General features: G+C 50.5%; 8 protein-coding genes across 8 annotated transcripts; 3 read left to right on the top strand and 5 right to left on the bottom strand.

Moving 5' to 3' along the window:
- Window positions 1–29: 29 nt before the first annotated feature.
- V2A60_005875 (FAD-dependent oxidoreductase) lies at window positions 30–1,802 on the bottom strand (the record flags this gene model as incomplete). Its single annotated transcript, XM_083257173.1, has 1 exon — window positions 30–1,802. The coding sequence occupies one exon, from the start codon at window positions 1,800–1,802 to the stop codon at window positions 30–32; it is 1,773 nt and encodes a 590-aa protein (XP_083113299.1).
- Window positions 1,803–2,737: 935 nt separating this feature from the next.
- V2A60_005874 (epoxide hydrolase family protein) lies at window positions 2,738–4,063 on the top strand (the record flags this gene model as incomplete). Its single annotated transcript, XM_083257172.1, has 3 exons — window positions 2,738–3,065; window positions 3,119–3,316; window positions 3,375–4,063. The coding sequence occupies 3 exons, from the start codon at window positions 2,738–2,740 to the stop codon at window positions 4,061–4,063; spliced, it is 1,215 nt and encodes a 404-aa protein (XP_083113298.1).
- Window positions 4,064–4,722: 659 nt separating this feature from the next.
- Window positions 4,723–6,085, bottom strand: V2A60_005873 (acyl-CoA dehydrogenase/oxidase; the record flags this gene model as incomplete). The annotated part of the gene is made up of 2 exons (XM_083257171.1): window positions 4,723–4,809; window positions 4,877–6,085. 2 exons carry the CDS (start codon window positions 6,083–6,085, stop codon window positions 4,723–4,725), a joined length of 1,296 nt encoding a protein of 431 aa, XP_083113297.1.
- Window positions 6,086–6,746: 661 nt separating this feature from the next.
- On the bottom strand, window positions 6,747–7,100 carry V2A60_005872 (uncharacterized protein; the record flags this gene model as incomplete). The annotated part of the gene is made up of 1 exon (XM_083257170.1): window positions 6,747–7,100. The coding sequence occupies one exon, from the start codon at window positions 7,098–7,100 to the stop codon at window positions 6,747–6,749; it is 354 nt and encodes a 117-aa protein (XP_083113296.1).
- A 493-nt stretch (window positions 7,101–7,593) lies between these two features.
- Window positions 7,594–8,948, bottom strand: V2A60_005871 (uncharacterized protein; the record flags this gene model as incomplete). Its single annotated transcript, XM_083257169.1, has 2 exons — window positions 7,594–8,556; window positions 8,610–8,948. 2 exons carry the CDS (start codon window positions 8,946–8,948, stop codon window positions 7,594–7,596), a joined length of 1,302 nt encoding a protein of 433 aa, XP_083113295.1.
- A 356-nt stretch (window positions 8,949–9,304) lies between these two features.
- V2A60_005870 (uncharacterized protein) lies at window positions 9,305–13,193 on the bottom strand (the record flags this gene model as incomplete). The annotated part of the gene is made up of 5 exons (XM_083257168.1): window positions 9,305–10,149; window positions 10,198–10,641; window positions 12,258–12,582; window positions 12,632–12,706; window positions 12,762–13,193. The coding sequence occupies 5 exons, from the start codon at window positions 13,191–13,193 to the stop codon at window positions 9,305–9,307; spliced, it is 2,121 nt and encodes a 706-aa protein (XP_083113294.1).
- A 1,233-nt stretch (window positions 13,194–14,426) lies between these two features.
- V2A60_005869 (uncharacterized protein) lies at window positions 14,427–15,821 on the top strand (the record flags this gene model as incomplete). The annotated part of the gene is made up of 1 exon (XM_083257167.1): window positions 14,427–15,821. One exon carries the CDS (start codon window positions 14,427–14,429, stop codon window positions 15,819–15,821), a length of 1,395 nt encoding a protein of 464 aa, XP_083113293.1.
- A 2,469-nt stretch (window positions 15,822–18,290) lies between these two features.
- V2A60_005868 (uncharacterized protein) lies at window positions 18,291–21,063 on the top strand (the record flags this gene model as incomplete). Its single annotated transcript, XM_083257166.1, has 6 exons — window positions 18,291–18,618; window positions 18,696–19,193; window positions 19,250–19,564; window positions 19,631–20,199; window positions 20,261–20,456; window positions 20,513–21,063. 6 exons carry the CDS (start codon window positions 18,291–18,293, stop codon window positions 21,061–21,063), a joined length of 2,457 nt encoding a protein of 818 aa, XP_083113292.1.
- Window positions 21,064–21,852: the final 789 nt, after the last annotated feature.

The raw sequence follows: 21,852 nt of genomic DNA, 5'->3' as shown, positions 1-21,852 counted from the left end.
GGAAACACATCTCATACTACTGACAGAATCTACCACCTAATCTTCTGGTGATCCTGATTCAACCTGTCGCTCAACTTCTTTCTGTCGACGTTCTGCACTGCAACACACTGTTCCAGTGCTTGTACAGCGGCTGTGGCTCCGCTCTGTGCCATGATCATGTACGTCGGCTCCATCCTGATGCTCGCAAAGGCAACATGCGTACTGCCCAAAGTAATAGGGTTAATAAAGTTCTTCAATCCATTTCTCTCTGGCACGAGACTTTTGTACCAGATAGGAAAAGGTCTCGCGATCGGTGTATGAACAAGTCCCTCGTTATAGACGACATTGTCAATGACGATTCTTTCCACCTCATGCACATCTAGGGTGTAGGAGCCGAGACCCACGATGCTGTCGTTCAGTTTCTTTGGCTGCTGAACGTCGCTTTGCGTCATTGTATATTCTGCTTTCATGCGTCTTCCTTCTCGAATATATATCTCATAGGGCCAGTTGTTGTTGCTCACCCATTCGTCTTTCGCATACCCAAAGCTCTTGACGGAGTCTCTTATCGACTTGGGCACACGAGGATGGTTTGCTAATGTCCAGAAAAATCCCTGTGTGTAAATCTTGTGCTTCTGCGTCATGGCAGCGCGTTCGGTGTCGGAGACACTCAGATATGTTGTTTGCTCGCTGTGATTGTAATTTCCACCCATCAGATCCGTACTCACGGCGTTTTTCGAGTTCGAATCTGTTTTTAGATTTGGCATCAGCTGTTGCGTGAAGAATTCCGTGTGGTTGCTAGCCTCAATGAACCGTAGCAGTAGCTCGTGGTCTCTCTCGTCATATGAAGCCGGTTTGAAGAAAGGAATTTGGTTGTCTTTTTGCTGTGTGAGGCTGAGACGATAATTGAACGGCTGCAATCGGCCGACATCCGAGGCACCATTCTTCCTGTGGCTCGCTGGAATAGTACGCTCAATTCCTCTCAGTAGCCCACTATTTGGATCTCCCTTTTTCACGTATGGGTCTAGTTTCCAATATGATGAAGTTTCCTGGATTTGGATGCCCGCAAGGGACTCTCCGAAGTCGCTTTCGCTTTCACTGCCGAGCCTGAACGGAATTCCGGCAGCAGCCATCAAGTCTCCCTCATAGCTGGCATCGATGAAAATCGATGCTCTCCATTTTTTCCCCGACTTTGTTGTGAAGGAAATGATTTGATCTCCCTTCAGGGTGACGCTGCCTTTTGAGCGATCCAGGGGGTCGCCGCGGTGTATCTCGATTTTACCAGCCTTCATCCAGTCCTCCAGTATCTTCTCTGCAACATGCGGCTCAAATGTCCATTGTACTTTGTTTTTATCATCAATAGCTGGTCCAGGCTGCGCAGTGATCTTGCGATTTCTATACTGCTGTCTCGTCTCTCGATTCCAAGCCGTGTCAGACTGATAGTGAGAATAAATCTTTTCGTAAAACTCTTTTGCAATGCCTCCAATGGCACTGCCATGCTTAGAATCTGTCCAACCGAGGCCAGATGTCGTCATACCGCCTAGATGCTTCTCCGGGCAAACAAGCGCTACCGTTCGATTCATGCGGTGCACCTGGATACCGGCGATGATACCAGCGGTAGTGCAGCCATAAATGAGAACATCATGTTGCTCCTTTGGGTATCGAACACACTCGGTCTTTATGTTTTCGATTTCGGCATCTTCAGCGGAAGCCAGGGGGAGAATGTTGGCTACTGCAAAAACTATGCAGAAAAGGGAAAAGAGGTTGGTAAACCTCTTAGTCCTGGTGCTGACAGGAGCTGCTTGTAGCGCTGAACCAGCTAACATGGTGGTGGATGTGGAGGGCGCTGACGCGAAATACAACAACTCCTGTATGGACTTGGCCGCAGGGGTGCAAATCTCCCACAGTAGTGGCTGTTTCCATGCTTTTATAGTTTCAATGCTCAAGAATCTGATTCTTCTGACAAAAAAGTCGCCGGGTGAAGCTATGTGTGTATGCCTTCTTGTAGCATTCGCCGAGTGGTCATCAAGTCCCGCTTCTTTGACAGGACTAATCCGTACTGCTGAGCAGCTACAATACCCTGACTAGGGGGTTTTCTCATTAGGGCATTCGGAGACATTCGTTGCTCGGCTCTTTCTATTTCCATGAAATGGATAAGAAAATCTTACGCCGCGTCTGTGAACGTGGACTAAGTTACCGACACCTTGTGTGCTTACTTGCCTGATGACGGAGATATCTGGGATGCGCGGTATTGAAGCTCACAGTATACTAAATGCCTGTTGTAGCACAGGCATCAATATCACCAGTGGGTTTAATCACCCCGCTGCTCTAACCTATTTGTCGCCTTAGATTGTTCCCTTTCTTCTTGTGCTGTTCTCTCCCTGCCTTCCTATATTCTTTCATTTTCTATCATCTTGGATCTGCCTGTTCTCTTAATTTTCCATTTTCTTCTCCTTCTTCTTTCCCTCGTTGCGCCGCCAAGATTGCCGAGTACCCAGTTCGCCAGTAAAGCATGCTATAAGCGGTGAACGGACAGATCGGCAAGGCGTGAACGGAGCGGAAACAAAGCAACATGCCGGTTGTTGGGCGCAGACTACACCACGCCTGGAGAATGGAGAATGCCGCTACAGACTCCATAAATAGAATGCAAGCGCACTGCAATGCTTCAACTTATATACATCGAGCAACAACTCGTCCGAATGCGGGCAAAACTTCTCTCAACCATTCACCCTTCAGAAACATATGACGCTCCGCTGGCGCAATGGTTAACAATCAAATCCGGCCCTTCAAGATAGCGATTCCGCAGGAAAGCTTGGAAACCTTGCACAAGAAGCTCAGCCTTGCGACTTTTCCCGAGGAAGTAGACTTCTCAAACATCGATAAATATGGCGCATCTCGGTCCGAAATAAAACGACTAGCTGAATACTGGAGAAATGGCTTCAATTGGCGTGCGCAAGAAGCAAAGTTGAACAAATTGCCTCAGTTCACCACACGCGTCAACATCGACGGCTTCGGTGACCTGGAGATTCACTTCATCCACCAACGCAGCAGCCGACATGACAGCATTCCTCTCCTCTTTTGTCACGGATGTATGTCTAACCGGTGCAGAAGTGCTACAGCTGAAACTAACTCTCAATTGTAGGGCCTGGGAGCTTTCTGGAAGTCTGCAAAATACTGCCACTCTTAACAAATGCCACAGATGGGCCATCCTTTCACGTCGTAGCTCCATCATTGCCAAATTACGGTTTCTCCGACAAGGTCAAGGGCAAGGGATTCAGCATCGCCCAATACGCTCAGGCAATACACCAGGTCATGCTAAATTTGGGCTACAACAAATACGGTAAGCAATTCTCCTTCGAATAACGTTGCTGACTGTGTCTAACATGGCGATTATATAGCCACCCAAGGTGGTGACTGGGGATTTTTCATCACGCGTTCTGTCGGCATGCAGTTTCCTGATTTCTGCCTAGCTTCACATGTCAACATGCAGATGATCCAACCCACTGTTGCCTCGGCAGGTTGGTTCGGATTGTACAAACTCTTGGGGTGGTTCAACAAGCAGGAAATCGACGGACTGGCACGACTCGGTTGGTATCTTAAAGAAGGATCTGGCTATATGGCTGAGCAGAGCACCAAGCCCCTGACAATTGGCTACTCGCTGGCCGATTCGCCTGTCGGTTTGCTGGCGTGGATCTACGAGAAGCTCACAGAATGGACAGACAACTACCCCTGGACCGATGATGAAATTTTAACATGGGTATCAATCTATCAATTCTCAAAGGCCGGCCCCGCAGCAAGCGCTCAAATTTATTACGAGGCGAGGCACGCGAAGAGTGAGGATGCAAAGAAGTCGATGGGGTATATTCCTGTGCCGCTTGGCATTTCATCCTTTCCCCGAGATATCTCCCCCATACCGCTGTCTTTTTGCAAATCACTCGGACCTATTGTGTTCCAGATGCGGCATCAAGAAGGCGGTCACTTTGCTGCATATGAAAGACCAGAGATCCTGGTGCGCGACGTACAGGCCATGTTTGGACACGGGGGCGGTGCATATGAGATCGCTGAGCGGCTAAAAGCCGCTGAATAAGTTTCTTATCAATAATCCTTTACATTCCCGCTCCTTGACTTGCACTCGTCGATAATAGGCTGAATATTTCCACTGAAGCTCTGGGCGGTAATGATCGTTCCTTCAATATGATCAGTAATCTCAGCTAATTACTGCCTCGCGGAAGTCACATCTCTGGGGTTGATGGCGGCAGCGTTGGCGCCGACGTTGAAAACACGAAGGGCAGAGACAGTCTCTCCACACTCTGGGCACAGGGTCAACGAAGCAGAGAGCTGGAGAACCCGATGCAGTGCTTGCTAGGCGATACAGAAATATTCAATGATCCCCCGGAAACAAAATTTGAACTTTAGGGCAATGGTACCACGTGAACATGTCATGAGCGGAGACAACAGGTCCGATGGGGCAACTATTCCGTGCTATAATGCTTTTCATGCGTGGATTGGCTACGCTTTTCCTTCGAGACATGGGGAGAGCCGAGAGAGAGCGTTAAAATGTCATGTAAGCGAAGGAAGATGTAGCTTAGGGCCATCATAACTAGATGAGGACCGCACCAGCCATACCCAGTTGAAAGATGGTATTTATAGTACATTGGGCCTTTCTGCCGAAACTATGGATGTCGCCAGTGTGCACTCACTCCTCAACGATGCAGTTTCTACTAGCTTGTTGAATATGTTGCTTTTTCATAGTTTGAGTTTTGCTTTGGCCATCATGAGTTCCTGCCGCATGGCAAGATCGGCCATAATTTCTTCACTGCCACCGCCAACAACCTAAATCGGAAAAGTTAGTTTGTGATTTCCGGTGCCTCTCTTTATTGTGTCCGATCTCCCAACTTACCAGCATCCGCAAGTCGCGACTGATTTGTTCCACGGTGGCTCCTGGGCCGCTCCTCTGGTATCCAGCACCTCCAAAAATTTGCTGCGCTTCGCGAGCAGCGAGCTCGACCATTTGGCCGCCTTGGACTTTGAGCAGGGCCAGTCGGCCCGCGACATCCGGGCTCTGCCACCCTTCTGGCGATGTTCCGATGTGGTATGCCAGCTGCTCCATCCACGCCCAGTGGGCCTCGACTCGGTGCGCGACTTCGGTCAGCTTTCTCCTGATGACCTGGTACTGCATCAGAGGTTTGCCAAAGGTCTGTCTCTGCATGGCGTACTGGAATGCCAGGGCCAAGCATGTGCGGCTCTTGCGGTTGCACTGGACGGCAAGCAGAAAGCGCTCGCGATTGAAATTTCGCATGATGATGGAGAAGCCTTGGTTTTCCTTGCCGATCAAGTTCTCAACCGGCACCTTGACATTGTCGAGATCCACAAACGATGCGCCTCCGGCATTTTGTCCACTATTTTGAATCTTATCGACGGTAATTCCTGGCAAATCCATCGGTATGACGAGAACCGAAATGCCCTGTGCGCCTTCGGCACCAGTCCTAACCGCCGTTGTCATGTGGCTGGCCCAAGGCGAGCCAGTAATCCACTTCTTGACACCATTGACAACGTAGAACTTGCCATCAGGAGTTTTCTCGGCAGTCGTTCTCAATTGTGCAACATCTGAACCGCCTGTGGGCTCCGTAATTCCGAGACAGAAGCTTGTTTCCTTGGTAAATAGGCCTGGTAGCCACTTGGACTTTTGCTCTTCCGTGCCAAAATGAATTACCGGCGGCGCGCCAATGGAAGATGCTCCCCCCAGTGCGATTCCAACGCCGCCTTCGATTCTCGACGTCTCATCAGCAATGATGAGCATGTGGAAAGCATCGAGCTGGCCCGGAGGCAATCCCGACAAGTTGGGCACGCCTGCTGGTCGATACTGGACCGGGATGTCATCCAGACCAATTCCCGATTTCAGCCAAGCCTTGGAGGCCTCAACTGGTGCTTCGCCCTTTTCCTCCCATTCAAAAGCATACGGAAGCACGTTTTCGTCTATGTATCGGCGTATGTTGTCCCGTAGTTGACGATGGCTTTCATTGTAGTACGGAGATCGAAGCGACGAATACCAGGCAGGTTCACTCCAGGGGATATGCTTGCTTAGCTCTAGTTTGGTGTCCGGCGCCATGGTTGAGTTAAAGAATGCAGCGTTACTCGGTTTCAATGCTATGTGCGATGAATAAAATTCGTAGCGATGGACAGCCTTCCCAATAATAAATCCAAGGGCCTCGATAACAACCGAGGCTGCAACTCGGTAGACTAAGCACCCCGCAAAAACTATCGGCTTATTGGCTAAGCATATTGGCTATATGGTCGTGCCGCAGTACAAGTGATCGCCAAAATGTCTGTCCTGCAACCAGGGCAACACACTGTTTGACCGAACACCGTGTTCCTCGTCTAGCCACACCATGACATGACGAAAGTGATGAAACGGATGACTTTACTACTCGAAATACGAGATTCAAGTTTCAGTATTTGCTTCCTCCTGTTTATTCTCCGCCGGGTGCTCGGTATCGAGCTACTACAAGCTAGCGAGCACGCTGCCATTTCTGGGCTTTACCCACTAAACAATTACACTTGGGGAGGCACGCTCACAAACTGGCAAGTATGTAGTAAGTATCGTAAATCAGTTGAAAGTATACACTTCTATATATGATATGTACGTGTGAATCTCGTTATATACAACTCTGATGTCGTTTATCTGATGCAAGTCAGTGACGAGTTCGCATAGCTCGCAGCGGAAAAACACTGACAGGTGGACCAACGTCGTGGACAATTGACGCGACGTTTTAGTTATTTGACACGATCGGCATTTTGTTGTTGACATTGTAATGCAAGTTGCGATTGTCTTTGATGGGATCGGAAGCCTCGCGACGGTCGGCCGTCGCCGCATGTTGTTCTGGCATGGCCATGGCGATCGGCATCCTGCTGTTGGAGTTGTAATGAAGATTGCGGTTGTCTTTGATTGGCCATACCGCCTCCCGGCGTTCAATATTGGCAATTGCTTCGGCGATGGGCAAGTTGTTGCTGTATTCAAGTCTGGTCAGGTCCTTGAGAAAGTCCTTCTCAACACCCGCGTAGACCTCTGGTGCCGCGAATACGACGGAGGAAAGCGCGACAGCAACCAGAATATTAGCCTTCATATTGTGATATCAAATATGTAGAATCAATTTGTATGATCGAGAATGTGTTGCCACTCCGGAGAGCTCTTATAGCTTACTAGATATCACGGTACATACACAGCACATCTAATAAAAGTTGGAAGAGGACCAACCCGATCCAACCTAGGGGGCTGACTGGTGTGCCTGCATCCTTACTGGAAGGCCCGAACCTGCAGAACAGGTGGCGCGTGCAGGGGGCTATTTGGCCGAGAAAACTCCCCTCAGTTTCAGCCAGTTACTTGCTGCTTGCTAACGGAATAATGATGCTGCTACTCTCGAGACACACCCATTGGCCGAACAAACACTGAACTCAACTCTTGTTCCCCCCACTTGTCGGGCTTTGGCCATCACTCGATGGCCCCGGCGTAGTCAGAAGGCCACTGCAAGGCTCCATCAGATGACACATCCAGGCGGCCCACCATGGCGCCGATGGATTCTCACCACTCACCATGCCACCTTCCTCTCTCGGTGCTAGTTATAGCCCGATTTTCACAGCCAGAATGTTCCTGGACATGAAGCCAGTAACGAAAAGCCAAGCCTGTCGCTGACCATTGTTCTGCGCGGGGTCTGCAGGAACAAGGACGGCAGCACTTGCGGTCCTGATATAGTCTGCGTTGTCTTGAAGCAGGAGTCTGGCTTCCCACTTGCTTTTGCCTTCCTTCGTGCCGCGTGAGGAGCGGTCCTGTAGGTGCCATACCATCACTCCATCTCTTGCATCGACAAGTTTGCTATTGTGAGCAAGGTCGACAGCCTTTGAAAGACCCGCGAGGATGAAGCCGCTAGCATCAAAAGTGGCATTGGCATATGGATCTACAAAGTAGAATGGGTTGTCCAAGGTTGAATCGGCCTGGAATGTGTCAGTCACATTGATAGCGACTTGGCCAGCAGTTTTCTGCAGCGCGCCAAAATAGACCTCGCCGCTCGCAGCGCTGACGATAACCACCTCGTCGGATGTCCTGCCCCGACCAAGACCGTTATTGTTGTGCAGACCTGTGAGAGCTACGTTTGCTTCGACGTGAGCCGTCTCATCCTGCTCGGTCGTGCTGGTTCTGAATTCAACATGGATGGTGTTCGACCACGTTGCACCCGAGTACACATCTTCAATGATGCGCATGAAGCCTTCACGGTAAAAATGGTCATTCGTGACGAGAAAGGACGTGGGAGACAACGCCAGAATATCATTCGGCGTTTGTACCAAATTGTGCTTGATCGTGCGGATATGCCGTGCAGTGCTTGTTCCAATCTTATGGTGGAACAGCTCGATCACTGAGTCGGCCTTTGGTATCAGCGGACCTTTGACTTTGTTCGGTCGATGGTTGACTGCAAAAACGAAAACAGCTTCCCCGGGCTTTGACTTGGGATCATCAATGATGTCGATGCCATGAGTAACGAATGGTCCAGGAAATCCTTCGAGTGAAAGACGCTTCGCTTTCATAGTCTAGTCATGTTAACATGACTGCAACATGCCTGCGTTGAATAGTAATAACACACCTGGGGGTCAATGACGGTGATAGATCCCGGAGCTTGCGCTGCCTTGCTTGCATCTTCAAAGATGGTAAGAGGTGGAAACCAAGAGTGTCTAGCTTCCGATGAACCCTCGCAGGCTGTGAAAAGCAGCCCACTAGCTGCGTGATGATGCAAGTCTTCACAATATGGCGTGTCGGGTATTTGAAGTGATTGCAGCCCCTCGTTTGTGATGGTACATTCGACCGTCCTCAGCACACCGGTGATGCGCAAAGTCCGATATATCTTGCGTAAATCGATGTAGCCGGCAAGAATTGCCACCGCTACGACGATAAGTGGCGCCAATAAAAGTCTTCTTCCTGCCATGGTCGTGACCGTTGTTGAATGGTCAAGAATACGTGATCATCAACCAACTTTTCGCAGAGAGCAGATGCGGGGTTTTACCACGCCAAACTTTAGTAGAGTTCCAATGCCGAGGCTGGTTGTTGGCTGACCATCCAGAGGCACACGACAGCGTCAAAAAAAAAATTCAAGTAGGGCAGAGCACGCGACTAGAGCAATATCGTACATGCTCCCGACACTTCTTCGATCGGAGGATACCCAGCTCTGCGATTAGGTATTATTTCTTGCCAATTAGGAAGGTATCACCAAGGCTTCTGCTAATTTCATATCAGATCAATTTCAAGGTGACTTACCCTATATACCACCTACAAGTTCACTACTTATTTGCGCCATCTAAAATTGGGATGCTTCCAGTCCAGTGTGTCCATGTCTTGACTATCGAATTCTCCCGGCTCGGTTTCTTCCCTCTGATCACGTCGTTTGTTATCATACTCGATCCAATAATAGAGGCCTATCGCAATCGCGATCATGGCCGCTTGCGCAGCTAGATTCAACCCATTTCCAATCCGGTAATTGGGAGAGTCAGAGGGTACATATGCCCATGCCGACACCAGGCCACCGATGTTGCAGCCCATGACGTTGACAGCAATCGCAGCAGTCCGAGCCGTGTCTGAGGCTACATTTGCTGCCACATGGGAGTTGGTCAACGCTCCGTATGTAAATATACCGAGAAACGGCAAAAATGTCGCCCCGTAGCGAAGATGCTGATTCGTCGTCGCCAAGAACATAATGTATCCAACAACGGTCAATGGCGCGCAGAAGATCATGAAGACTCCACGCTGCTGCGCTTTCCAGCTCCAGAAGCTTGTCAATGCGCAGGCCAAGGCCCCGACAAAATAGGGTGGGACGGTCAAGAGCTGCTGGATCCGGGTAGATTTCTCTGGAAAAATTGTTTTGACAATGGTTGGGAGAAAAAAAGAAACACCATACACAGTAATGCTGTTGAGTAAAAAAATGAGCGTAGTGGTCAGAACAACGGGATTGAGAATACCCAGTCGAACTTTTGCCCAGCTGAACTTGGAGTCCGATTCGTCAGTAGTGTACCTCTCCGCGTCCAGTCTAGTCTTGGCCAAGAGCTTCTCTTCCGTGGACAGCCAAATCGCGGTTTCAGGACGGTCAGGTAGAGCGAAAAAGCAGATTAAGCCCAGCAGACAGGATGCCAAACCTGTCAACAAGTTAGAGAAGCAGAGGGGATTGCAGACTACTTGCATACCTTCGATCACGAAAATGAGTCTCCATGAATGCAGGCTGCCAAGATGCGAGATTGACAGGATGGCGGACGCAAGAAGACCACCAAACGCCCCAGCCAGCGACGCTGAAATGATGAACAGCGACACGCGGAAAGTCAGTTCGCTATGGGTGTACCAGCGAGAAAGATAATAGACAAGCGCGGGCATAATTCCAGCCTCAAAAATTCCAAGAACAAACCGAACCCCGCACAGGGCAGAGAAAGATTTTACCAATCCCGTGCAGATTGTGAGAACTCCAAAGCCCAGAATAGCGCTCGGAAGGAACCACGCAGGGCCGATCCATTTGCACAGGAGGTTGGCCGGAATTTCGAATAGAATATAAGACACGAAAAATATGGATAGCGACACATTGAGGTCAAAGCCATGCATATTCAGGTCTTCCAGCAGACCAGCAATAGCAGCATTGCCTATATTGGCATTAGCTGGGCTCTCAACAACGCTGCTGGCTTAGCAGAAGACCTACCGATATTAGACCGGTCGATAAAAGCGAGTACTTGAATGATTTACGAGATCAGCAGATGACAGATGCTACGGCTTGTGATGAGCTCATACAGTAAATAAGGCTGACAAGAGGGATGAGGAAAAGGTCCATCTTCAGTCTCATTCTGGCTTCGTTGGTAGTAGTGGGGGTGACGGCACGGTTCAGCCTTTCTCAGAAGTCAGTATTCGTCCCGAATCCGTTCTGACAGGCAAGTAAATGGCTAGACTTGCGGTTCTGAATCATACTCAATGCCCTCTTCAGAGCTTTGAGCACCCTTTTGGTGGTTGCCATTCTTGGCTGACATTGCCTATTGCAGAGGGTAACTAACACCAAACTAGTCAGCGTCAAAGTTGTGTGTGTGTGTGGACAAGGTATAAGAGAGCAAGACTACCAGAGAATGCGACGAAAAGCTCAGTTTCTGGATTTGAGTAACTCGACTCTGGCCATGTATCAGAGATGAAAGAGAAGAGTCATGCTTGCGTAAATCTGAATCCTTTGTTCTCACAAGGAGCACCAACCCGCCCGCCGTGGTCGGAAGTTCTACCCCGCCTGTTAGGTGGCAAGCATCGGCATTGCCAGGTACGCTCCCCGCTCACGCCACATTCGCTAGTTGGTTTGGGGTCAATGCTGATGCTTCGGAACTGTCCGAACCATATTCCGTTGCGAACCGTGCATGGTTGGAATTCTGTCGCACCATACTTATCTTGACTTGATTCATTGAGCACTCACATTCAGATAACAATGGCCATTCGTGACTTGAAGAGCGCCGCTGTTTCGCGACTCGTGTGCAATGCTGATAAGTTTACACACCAGGCACTTGCTCTCGAGTGAATTATGTTAGTTGGTTGGCAAAGTTTGCTGGCAAATTGGCAACGCCTAAACAAGTTTAGGCCAAGGTCATAAATTTCACACACTGGCAAAAGAGGCAGGTCGCTTAAAATAAGTGACTTTTAACTTTATTGCTCTTAAAGTACTCGAGTTACATTGATACCTGCATTTGAGCTCAGTCGCCAATTTATCGCAGCATGCGATCCGATTGTGAGTCCGGTAATACGTGCAAGATTTGGACATGTTCTTTGTCGCAATACGGCACTTCGAATCACTTGACTGAAGTCATATCCAGAACATACTCACCCAATTTAAAGCCCTTCTTTGCAGTAAACTTTGCAAGTATCCAGCTGATCCATTTCAGAACAGAGGGTTGATGTTGCAGGTGATGAGATGCCACGCGAAGAGGAAACATCAGAACCAGAGTACCCAAGCTGTCAGTATCACCATGTACCAGATACTGCACTGTGCGGCAGATTTCTAGAGCAAAATCTTGGACACCTCCCCGACCAGGGGGGAGTATTGCATTTGAAAACGGTCCTGTGGTGGTGGTGTCTACGCTGGAGCTTTGTAGGAGGGCCTCAGGCGACAGTCCGGCTTCATCTGCTAGCTCACACACCAGAAGACGTATCACGTTGAAGTAGATTACGTCAATGGCGCGATCGAAATCAGAGAAGTGCAGCATCGTTGTAAATGGCAACGGACTGGACTCACCTGACTCATGCGTCAACCCGGCTGTCACTGGGACTTCCCAACATGCATTCGGATATTCTTCCTCCCAGACCCAGCGAAGAGAATCCGTTGCCATGTATGCATTGATGATCTTAGTCTGCAAATCACCCAGCGCGGGAGATCTCTCTTCCGACGAACAAGGACCCAGGCGCACGGCATCTTCCATGAAGCCAGGAATGTCGCAAAAGATGTCCTGCAGCAGGATGGTGACGGGCCTCGGTAGCGGATCCAATGCTGCCCACGGTATTGTTTTCCATTCATAATCTTCCAGAAACGTTCGTTTCTTTGTCGCGATACCAGCAGTTGCCTGAAAAAAATTTAATTGGAAATCATTGTTTGAAGGAGGGGCGACAAACAATAAAGAGTCGGTTTGAGTAGAATAACCGCCGAGCAGACGTCTCTTGAAAAGCATATGGACCAATCGATTGCATCTATTAGAACAGTTAGGTCCCACAACGCCAATTTTGGGATCGTCAAAGCCCTTACCAAAGCAGAGAGGCCGCGCGAGTGTTCTAACCAGTTCATCGGTGTCGATGCCGTCATCATCTCGTACATGCCGAGAAATATTGAACTCCAGAGATTCATGTAGGAATGAGCCCTGATTTCCTCTTTCTCTATGTTTTGAAGGTCAAACTGCAGTCGCTTCAGTCCTCGCCCGTACAAGATGGCGGAATGCCGGATCAGTGCGTCATCGCCATGCAGGCGCCCGAATAACGCCTCTGCCACACTTAGTCCAGAGATGTACGCTGTTGACTGATGATTCCCCACTAAGAATATGTCTGTAAACGTAGGCGCATCTGTCGACTCAGGCGTGTTCCCTTCTATGATGGCCCGAAATTTGACAAGCAGATGAGAAATGACAATGCCGTCGCGGAAACCATCCAGCTTCATCATCGGTGGAATTCGGGAATCGGGCATGATTCTCAATCCTGAAAAATTGCCCACGGTGAGCGAGTCCGATCGAATCGTTGATGTCTTTGGGTAATGTACCAAAGCGGAGGATCCCGAAAAAGACTGTAAAGGAGATGCCTTTGACTTTTGCTGCTGAAACGCGCTAGGTAAGGGGCGAGAGCCGGCAGATGGCTCGCTCCTGGGATTATGCAACCCAGGTCCGGAATTGACGAAAATGCGAGGCTCATTGTATCCTAAGCATTTGTGAAAACCGGTGCGGCAGCGTTCGCATATCGGCCTAGCCTCGTCTGCACAGGCTAGTCAGTCGTTGTTTCGTAAGAGCAAGGTTGGACCTGGTCGGGCTCGGAAAGTGAGGTTTTCGTCGGAGTGGCAATGTAGCGAGATGTTGATCCGCAACGCAATGCTCTACTTACCGCATTTCACTTTGCGCTTTGTACAAGTCAGGCATCCTTTACTGCGTCGGCTTCTTCGCGGAGCGACTCTCGTGGAGCTCAGAGTCGTCCCGAACTCGATCAGCCCTTCCATACCAGCAAAGAGCAGACCTCAGATACGCGCGTGACGATGACAGTTCTTGGAAGAAGGTGAATATGGCTTTAAAAAAAGAAGAGCAGAAAAGTCAGACTCCCGTACGCAATAAGCATAGCCAGATAAGGGTCGCTGTTGGGTCAAACCCACCACAAGCTGGGGACCTCTCGCCAGATTGCCACAGATTGCCCAGGCCACCTCACATAGAATCAAATACTCTAGTTAGTTAGCTGGTGGATAAGAGTCGATACTCAAATACCCACCAATGAAATCATTCTTGTGCCAAACCCTCTCCCACCTCGCATTAGACCTCCCAAAGCGGAAAGGCTGCATCGACTAGTAGGGCGGATTAGCCTGCTAACACGATATTGCACGTTCGTCATAGTTTAGCACGGCTCTGCCCTTGTGGTATGCAACCGCAGAGAGAGTCAGTTACTTGGCCGCAATTGCCAGGTTATATAGAGAGATCAGGGAAAACTGCGCTACTCTGCATCGAGCATGCCACCGCGAGGTGCTGCATCGCAATCTTAGCGCATTGCACTTCAACATTGGGCAGGAAAGATTTTGCGAGCCTTGAAGATAAAATGTCGTTTGCTCCTCGCCCTGAAGGAATTTCTTTTGTTTGTGTGTCTGTTTATATATCTCCCATCCGCATTGTTTTCACGTTGCACCACACAACGCACCGGCTCTTACTGGACTTTATCCGTCTCTCATATGTCAAATTTACAGAAGTCGGCAGATTGCGGGTTTTCCGCTGGCAATCTACCGCACCGCCAAATGCATCCTCAAGGCATTTACTACACGGAAGCTGTGGTACATCAGCCACATGGCCAACATGGCGAGGGTCCAGGCCATCTTGGACCCTTTCCCGGCCCTCCTCTACCAGACAGCTACCAGCCCGCCTACGCCACACATGCGCCGGCCGTCGGCCAGGTTCCAATTTTCCAAGATGCCTGCCAGCGGTCTCGATATCCCCCGAACCTGCCAATGTCTACGACAGGGCGAGCGACATTGCCAGTTGAAAAGTCATATTCTGGCGACCAGACGGCCAACTACCCAATTCAGCAAGTCTCATTACACGATCATCGTCCTCCACCAGCATACAGAAGAGATGAATATGAACAACCCTATCCGTATCCGTCTTTTCCGGCCGGCACAGTTGATTACCAGAGGCCGGCGGTGGGGCCGGCGAACCAACTTGGCGACGCATTCAAGCTCATCGCTATTCCGGCTACCTCTGCAAAGTTGGGCTCTCCGTTTTTAAGAGCATACCCTCCTGCTCTTGAATTCTGCGGCATATCTCGTCCTTCATTCATCCAATTCATCGACCGATTGAATCGCGCCGCCGTTGCGAGCCCTCCGATTCAAGTCTTAGGCCTGGCTGGCAACATTGTTGGCTTTGTGCCCCTCCACACAGCACAAATTGTCGGCAACGCTGTAAATCTTGCGGCCAAAGTGTCTACAGTCGCTGTTTCCAAGGGTCGCACCGAGATGCTGCTCAAAGAGGCCAACAATACCATGTTCAAGGCAGCCGGCCTGGAGGTGCAGGTAGCCAAGCTCGACGTCGTCGCCAAGCTGGGCCAGATTCCTATTCTAGATCAAGAAGGCAAGGTGAACAAGAATTCGAGTATTCTTTTACCATTCGATGGCGACGAGCACGACCGCACAATGAACGCCCATGAGCGTCGCGTGCAGGCTCTCGCTACTTGGCTGTCGCCCCTCGACGTGGAGTCGCTTCCTGAACTTGACGAGGCTAACAACGTGCTTGGAAGGATGCACGCCAAGGTGAGCGAGCGCCAGCGCCAAAAAGAGGAGGCCAAGGTGGTCAAAGATCGCAATAAGATGTACAAGTCTTATGCCAAGGATAGGGCCAAGGAAGACGGTGAATACTGGGAGAAGATGAGAGAATACAATGATAGGGAGGCCAGAATCCAAGAAAAGGGTGGTAGGCGCATGGAGAAGGAGTTGCAGGAGCTCAGGAAGAAGCGGGAGAAGTTGACAAAGGAGCACGACAAGGAGGTTGGTAAGATTGAAAAGGAGCGTCGCAAGGATGACAAGGAGGAGGAGAGTATGAGAAAAATTCTTTTCCTCGTCATTCGGAGAAAATAAGAGCGCGACCTGCCGACTACATTTTGAAGCGGCTTTCTGTGTTTCTTCAATGTAGCTTTACCAGTCATGTATACTTCCTACACCCAAATAGAAAGACATAAATCCGGAGTATCATTTTTTTTTTTTGCATCACTAATTTAGCAAACGGTGAAATTTTGCCTTTCCAACATCCTTTCTTCCCCTTTAGGATCCCGGGCGTAATTGCCCCAACCGAAACTTGGTGCGTGGTATCCGTATCTTGCTCGCGCACCAAATTTCCGCTTTGATAGCGGCTTATAAGAGTGACAAATCAAATGAACAAATGCCAACGGCGAGTCAAACTACAAGTTTACAATAAATAAAGTGCCAAGCGAGGCAAAAGTGGCAAAGTGGCCAAATTTTGAATAACAAAAATTCGACAACCTTGCTACCCCTCAAACGCCACACAAAATATCACCGGTCGAGGCTTATCAGGTTATGCTTAATCGGCAGCATGTTATTAATGACAAGCCCCCCAGGTTGGAAATGGGGTCAACCCCCAACAGGATCGCGGGGGTATAATCCCCTCTCTTATGGCAGACAAAGGCAGACGTGGCGAATAGATTGATGGTTAATGCATAATGGTTCGGAGCTATTGGCTCCATTTGGGGATAGGTTTTGCACGTTGGCGCTGTCCACAATCAGAGAGGTGACGAAGGGTGTTGAGGGTGTTGTAATCAATTGCAGAGGATAGTCGAGCCACCAATGGGAAGGCAAGCCGCACGTTTTGCCCAGCCTTTGGCGCCCAAGTGGTGTGATTGCTACTGTGCCTTAATTAATTTTTGCACCACGAAATCTGTACGGATTGTTTACCGAATCCTACCAGTTGGTCATGATGGTCCTGACAACCACTAGCATTCCGTCAAAGGACCAAAGGAAGACGCCTCTTTGGATGCCCGACGGTCCAGCTACACAGCTCGAGAGGGCGTAATGTCTGTCTATATTTGTGTTGCCAAGAGCACACAGGGTAGCTGGGTGACAAGGGACTCGGCATTCTTCCGCATCAGTAAAATGGTACTCATGTTGCATCGTGCGAATATGGCAACTATCTCCAAGAGAGTCCGGGAAGCGAGAGCATCCGCATATCGGCATCACTCTACACCATCTCTTGACCAAGTCCAAATACTTACGGATTGCCGGGCAGCTGGGTAGCAGTAACAGCAAGTAATGACTAGTGTCCGACTAGTATCCTGGCTCAGCCTGGCTGTGCGCACTGCTGACAATGGCACCAGGGTGATTTGAGGAATCAATCTGGGCCTGGATTTGCGGGCTTCTGGGATGCCAGGATACCAGGACGCCAGGGTCCAAATAAAAGCGGATAGTCTTTCATGCTTAGTTGTCCAGCGGCCAATTGTGTGCGTGCTAAATACACTTACCCTTGCCTGCCCTGGCCCTTGCCAGCCTATCTGTGAGGCAGTGGAGGGGGGGCGGAACGGGCTTCCTTGACGGGATTTGATTTGTATTTATTTGTACCGTGATTTCCGTACCAGCCAGCTGCAGACCACGGTCGGCATCATCAAACTCGCCGTACCAGTCGGCAAACGTTAGCAAGTTTCAACATCAACACAACGGCAGTCTTTCAAAAAAAAAAGCTGACGCTCAGGGTGATTTCAGGTCGTTTGTCATGCAAAGAGGAAGCTCGGTTGCTAGGGTGGACACGACTGTGCCCAACTTGGTAAAAACGACTGGCCATCTTGCTCCACTGAGGAGACTCTTTTCTTCACTTGGATAGCCCCGTCTTGCTTTCGCGATTTTTCGTTCCGCATCATAAGGTTGGTTGGTGGCTCCCGACAGCAAGCCCTTGCCCCTCTGCGGATGTGGCGGCTTCGATCGCCGCTGTTCTGGATCCAAAAAAAAAACCATAAAAAGAAACGCCAGGATCAGACAGCCGTCCATGATTCCATGTTGCCATGGGCCACGGGGTAGTTACTTTATTCGTATGGGATAGCTTTTTAGCTCTTCTTCTTGCACGCCCAGAGTCGCCCATGCGCCTTGTCCCTGGCAATGTGCCCGAGTCCACACGGGCATTGCGCTCAATCAAGCGGCCACAACATGTTTCCTACCTTGGCACCTTGCAACCTTTATTAGCGCCGTGAATGTGATATCCCGCACCTGCAATGAACTGACTCCGACTTGGCTGGTGGAGCCTGTTTTGGTTTGCAGGGTGGTGTGTGGGATGCCGACACTGGAAGGCTGGCAGGCAAGCAGGGCCATTGATGAATCTCCTCTCACCACCACAAACTCAGCAATAATCGGCATGGATTGCCTCATTGGTAGATGCACGAGAACGGGTCTCCCAGGGTCCTTTGATATGCATGTTTATAATTTATATAAAAGCTCCTTCCCAAAAACAAAAAACGAAGGGGGCGCGGTTCTGCTGGCTGTTGTAGCCAACTCGTGCCATTTATCCAACGTCATACGGGCTTCTCCCCCAAGTAGCCACTGTTCGCAATGCCGTCACCCAATCTCTTGGTGCTCGCAGTGAGCGCGCTGCTGCCACTGGCGACGGCCATGTCTTGCCCATATGCCCAGGGCAACCAGCCTCGCGCGCCTGCTCCCATCCTGCACCCCGAGGCCATCATCGAGGGCCGCGGCGCCGGCGCTGAAGGTTCCGGCTTTGGGCGATGCCCGCGCAAGAGCAAGGTCGCCGGCGGCGGCTCGCGCAGCACCGACTTCTGGCCCTGCGAGCTCAATCTGGCTGTTCTTCGCCAGAACGCCGACAAGGCCGATCCGCTCGACGCAGATTTTGACTACGCTGCCGCGTTTGCCAAGGTTGATGGTAATGTTTCTCTCAACACGCATTCACGCCGCACGCCCGTGTTCTAACTCGAATCCTCTCTCTCTCTCTCTCCCTAGTCGCGCAACTCAAAAAGGACCTTACCAAGCTGCAGACCGACTCTCAAAAGTTTTGGCCGGCCGACTTTGGAAACTATGGCCCTTTCTGGATTCGTCTGTCCTGGCACAGCGCCGGTACCTACCGCATGATTGACGGCCGAGGAGGAGCTGGCATGGGCCAGCAGCGCTTCGCTCCCCTCAACAGCTGGCCCGACAACGGCAGTCTCGACAAGGCCCGTAGGTTGCTGTGGCCGATTAAGAAAAAGTACGGAAGCTCCCTGTCCTGGGCCGACCTTTTTGTCTACGCTGGCAATGTCGCCATGGAGAACATGGGTTTTCCAACATACGGCTTCGCCTTTGGCCGTGTCGATACCTGGCAGTCGGACGAAGGCATCTATTGGGGCAGCGAGCAGGAGTTCTTCCCCAGCCTCAAGAGTAGCGCGGACCGCTACAATGGCAGCACCGACATCAACGACCGAGCTGACAAGCTCGAGAGCCCTCTCGGGGCCGCTCATCTTGGTAGGTCGGCAAGGAAGCTACTGGCCGGGTCGAGTTGTACTGACCGTATGTCCAAGGTTTGATATATGTAAATCCCGAGGGCCCGGATGGCAACCCCGATCCTACTGCTTCTGCCAAAGATATCCGCATGACTTTTGGGCGCATGGGCATGAATGACGAGGAGACAGTCGCTCTCGTTGCCGGCGGCCATGCGTTTGGCAAGACTCACGGTGCCGTCTCTGGCGACAACATTGGACCGGAACCCAATGCCGCTCCTCTTGAGCAGCAGGGACTCGGCTGGAAGAATAGCTTCAAGTCTGGAGTCGGAAACAACAGTCACACAAGCGGTCTGGAGGTTATCTGGTCACGAACACCCACCAAGTGGGCAAACGGTATGCCCCCCCTTGCTTGCCGCCCGTCGCAAGGTCCAAATATTAATGATTATTAATGATGGGTAGATTTTCTCTTCTCTCTCATGAACAACAACTGGACTCTCGTTACCAGTCCCGCTGGTGCCAAGCAGTGGGAGGCTACGAATGCCAACGCTTCTGTACCGGATGCTTTCGACCCTCAGAAAGCTCACAAGCCCACCATGCTGACGAGCGACCTTGCGCTCCGATATGATCCCATCTACAATAACATCTCGCAGACTTTCCTTCGTGACTTTGACTACTTTACGGAAAAGTTTTCCCTTGCCTGGTACAAGCTCCTCCACCGCGACATGGGCCCTCTGGTACGCTACCTGGGCCCTGAAGTCCCCGACAAGGCCCCTCTTATCTGGCAAGACCCTTTGCCTGCTGCAAGCGAGCACGCAATCGGCGACGACGACGTGACGCAGCTCAAGAAGGACATCCTCTCAGCGCCTGGCTTGAATATTTCCAATCTGGTCACCACTGCGTGGGGCTCGGCCTCGACATTCCGCATCTCTGACAAGCGTGGCGGCGCCAACGGCGCTCGCATCGCTCTCAAACCCCAGAACGGTTTTGCTGCCAACAACCCCGATCGCCTGAAAACCGTCCTCGACGCCGTATGTGCACTCGACCACCCCTACTACCTACTACCAATGGCTAATCCTGGAAATTTCATAGTTGCGACAAGTTATGGAAAACTTCAACTCAAAGGACAAGAGCAAGCAGGTCTCCCTCGCTGACCTCATCGTTCTCGGCGGTACAGCTGCTGTGGAAAAAGCCGCCACCGATGCCGGCCTCGATGTTACCGTGCCTTTCACTCCCGGCCGTGTTGATGCGACTCAGGACCAGACTGACGAGACCGCCTTTGCCTACCGTAAGTGGATATATCCTATTTTTATCGGCCACACCATGCTAACACTCCTCTTCCAGTCGAGCCTCAAGCCGATGGCTTTCGTAATTACGGCAAGGGTACGACTCGCTCACTCACCGAGGAGCTCCTCGTTGATAGGGCCAACCTCTTGGACCTGAGCCCTCCTGAGCTGACCGTCCTTGTCGGTGGCCTTCGTGCCCTCGACGCCAACTTTGACGGGTCAAAGCATGGCATCTTTACCGACAATCCTGGTACACTGACAAACGACTACTTTGTTCACCTACTGGATGTCGCCAATGTGTGGACCCCCGTGGCGGACAGCAATGAGGAGCTCTATGAGTCGCACGACATTGAGAGCGGAGAGGCCAAGTACACGGCCACCCGAGCGGATCTCATATTCGGCTCTCACCCCGAGCTGCGCGCCGTGGCTGAAGTATATGCGTCTGATGATGCCAAGCAAAAGTTTGCCAACGACTTTGTACGAGCTTGGACCAAGGTCATGGAGCTCGACCGCTACGATATCAAGGGTCGCAAGCAGAATAACGCACAGTCTTTTCTGTCTGGAATGGTGGTTGGAACACTACTCAAGGGATCTGGTGTCAAGCCATGATTTATTTATATTTATACATGTATTTCAGCAAATCAATTAATTGTGTAAACGCTCATTCGAGGACGGGAAAGCAATTCAACCTTGGCCACAGCGAGAATTGGTACAAGACCATGTATGTGTTTAAAGCAACGTGGCGTGAATGTCCTCGGCACAAGACCAGTAAGTGTTGGATATCAATACACAGAGATTATTGCTACAAGCAAGTGATGCTACGATATTTTGTGCCATCCCGTTGCGATTGGTGTCAACTCCTCATTGGCAATGTCACCTGTCTGTGGATTGACGCTACATTCCTGCTCAAATGTGCAAGATTCCTACTGTTTTTCTGATTGCCCCTTTTTCTGGGCATGTGAAAGAAGAGTCCAAGCTTCTACTTAGTACGCTTCTTCGGCAGCCTCTCCACAGCCACGCGCAACTGCGCAGTCAACTTTATTAGTGTTGTCCTCCCGCGGCCTATAGGTGCCTTTAACCATTGTGGAGGCTTGATTGATATAATGCAATTGGCAGGTCAAGATGTATTTTCTAGTCATGCTTGCACTCTTGAAGCATTATACTGACTGACATTTCGCGCCGAATCATTTGTACGGGTTCGGCAAACGGGGTTCTGTCAATTAGTCAACTACTACTAGGGCAAGTACAGGGAATAGCCGGCCGACGTGTATTCTCTGGTGCTGTCCAATATTCTTCGAGTGATGCAGTCTCATGAAGAAATGTTTTACGGAGCAGTAAGCGGTCAACATGTGCAAGATTCGGCATCAACAAAAAGAATTGAAAGCAGCTTTAATATGT

This window comes from Cordyceps javanica, chromosome 3 (assembly GCF_051103115.1).
Source record: "Cordyceps javanica chromosome 3, complete sequence".
NCBI classification, from domain to species: Eukaryota; Fungi; Ascomycota; class Sordariomycetes; order Hypocreales; family Cordycipitaceae; genus Cordyceps; species Cordyceps javanica.
The sequence above is the reverse complement of the archived record's forward strand: the minus strand, read 5'-3'. Positions and strand labels throughout refer to the sequence as shown.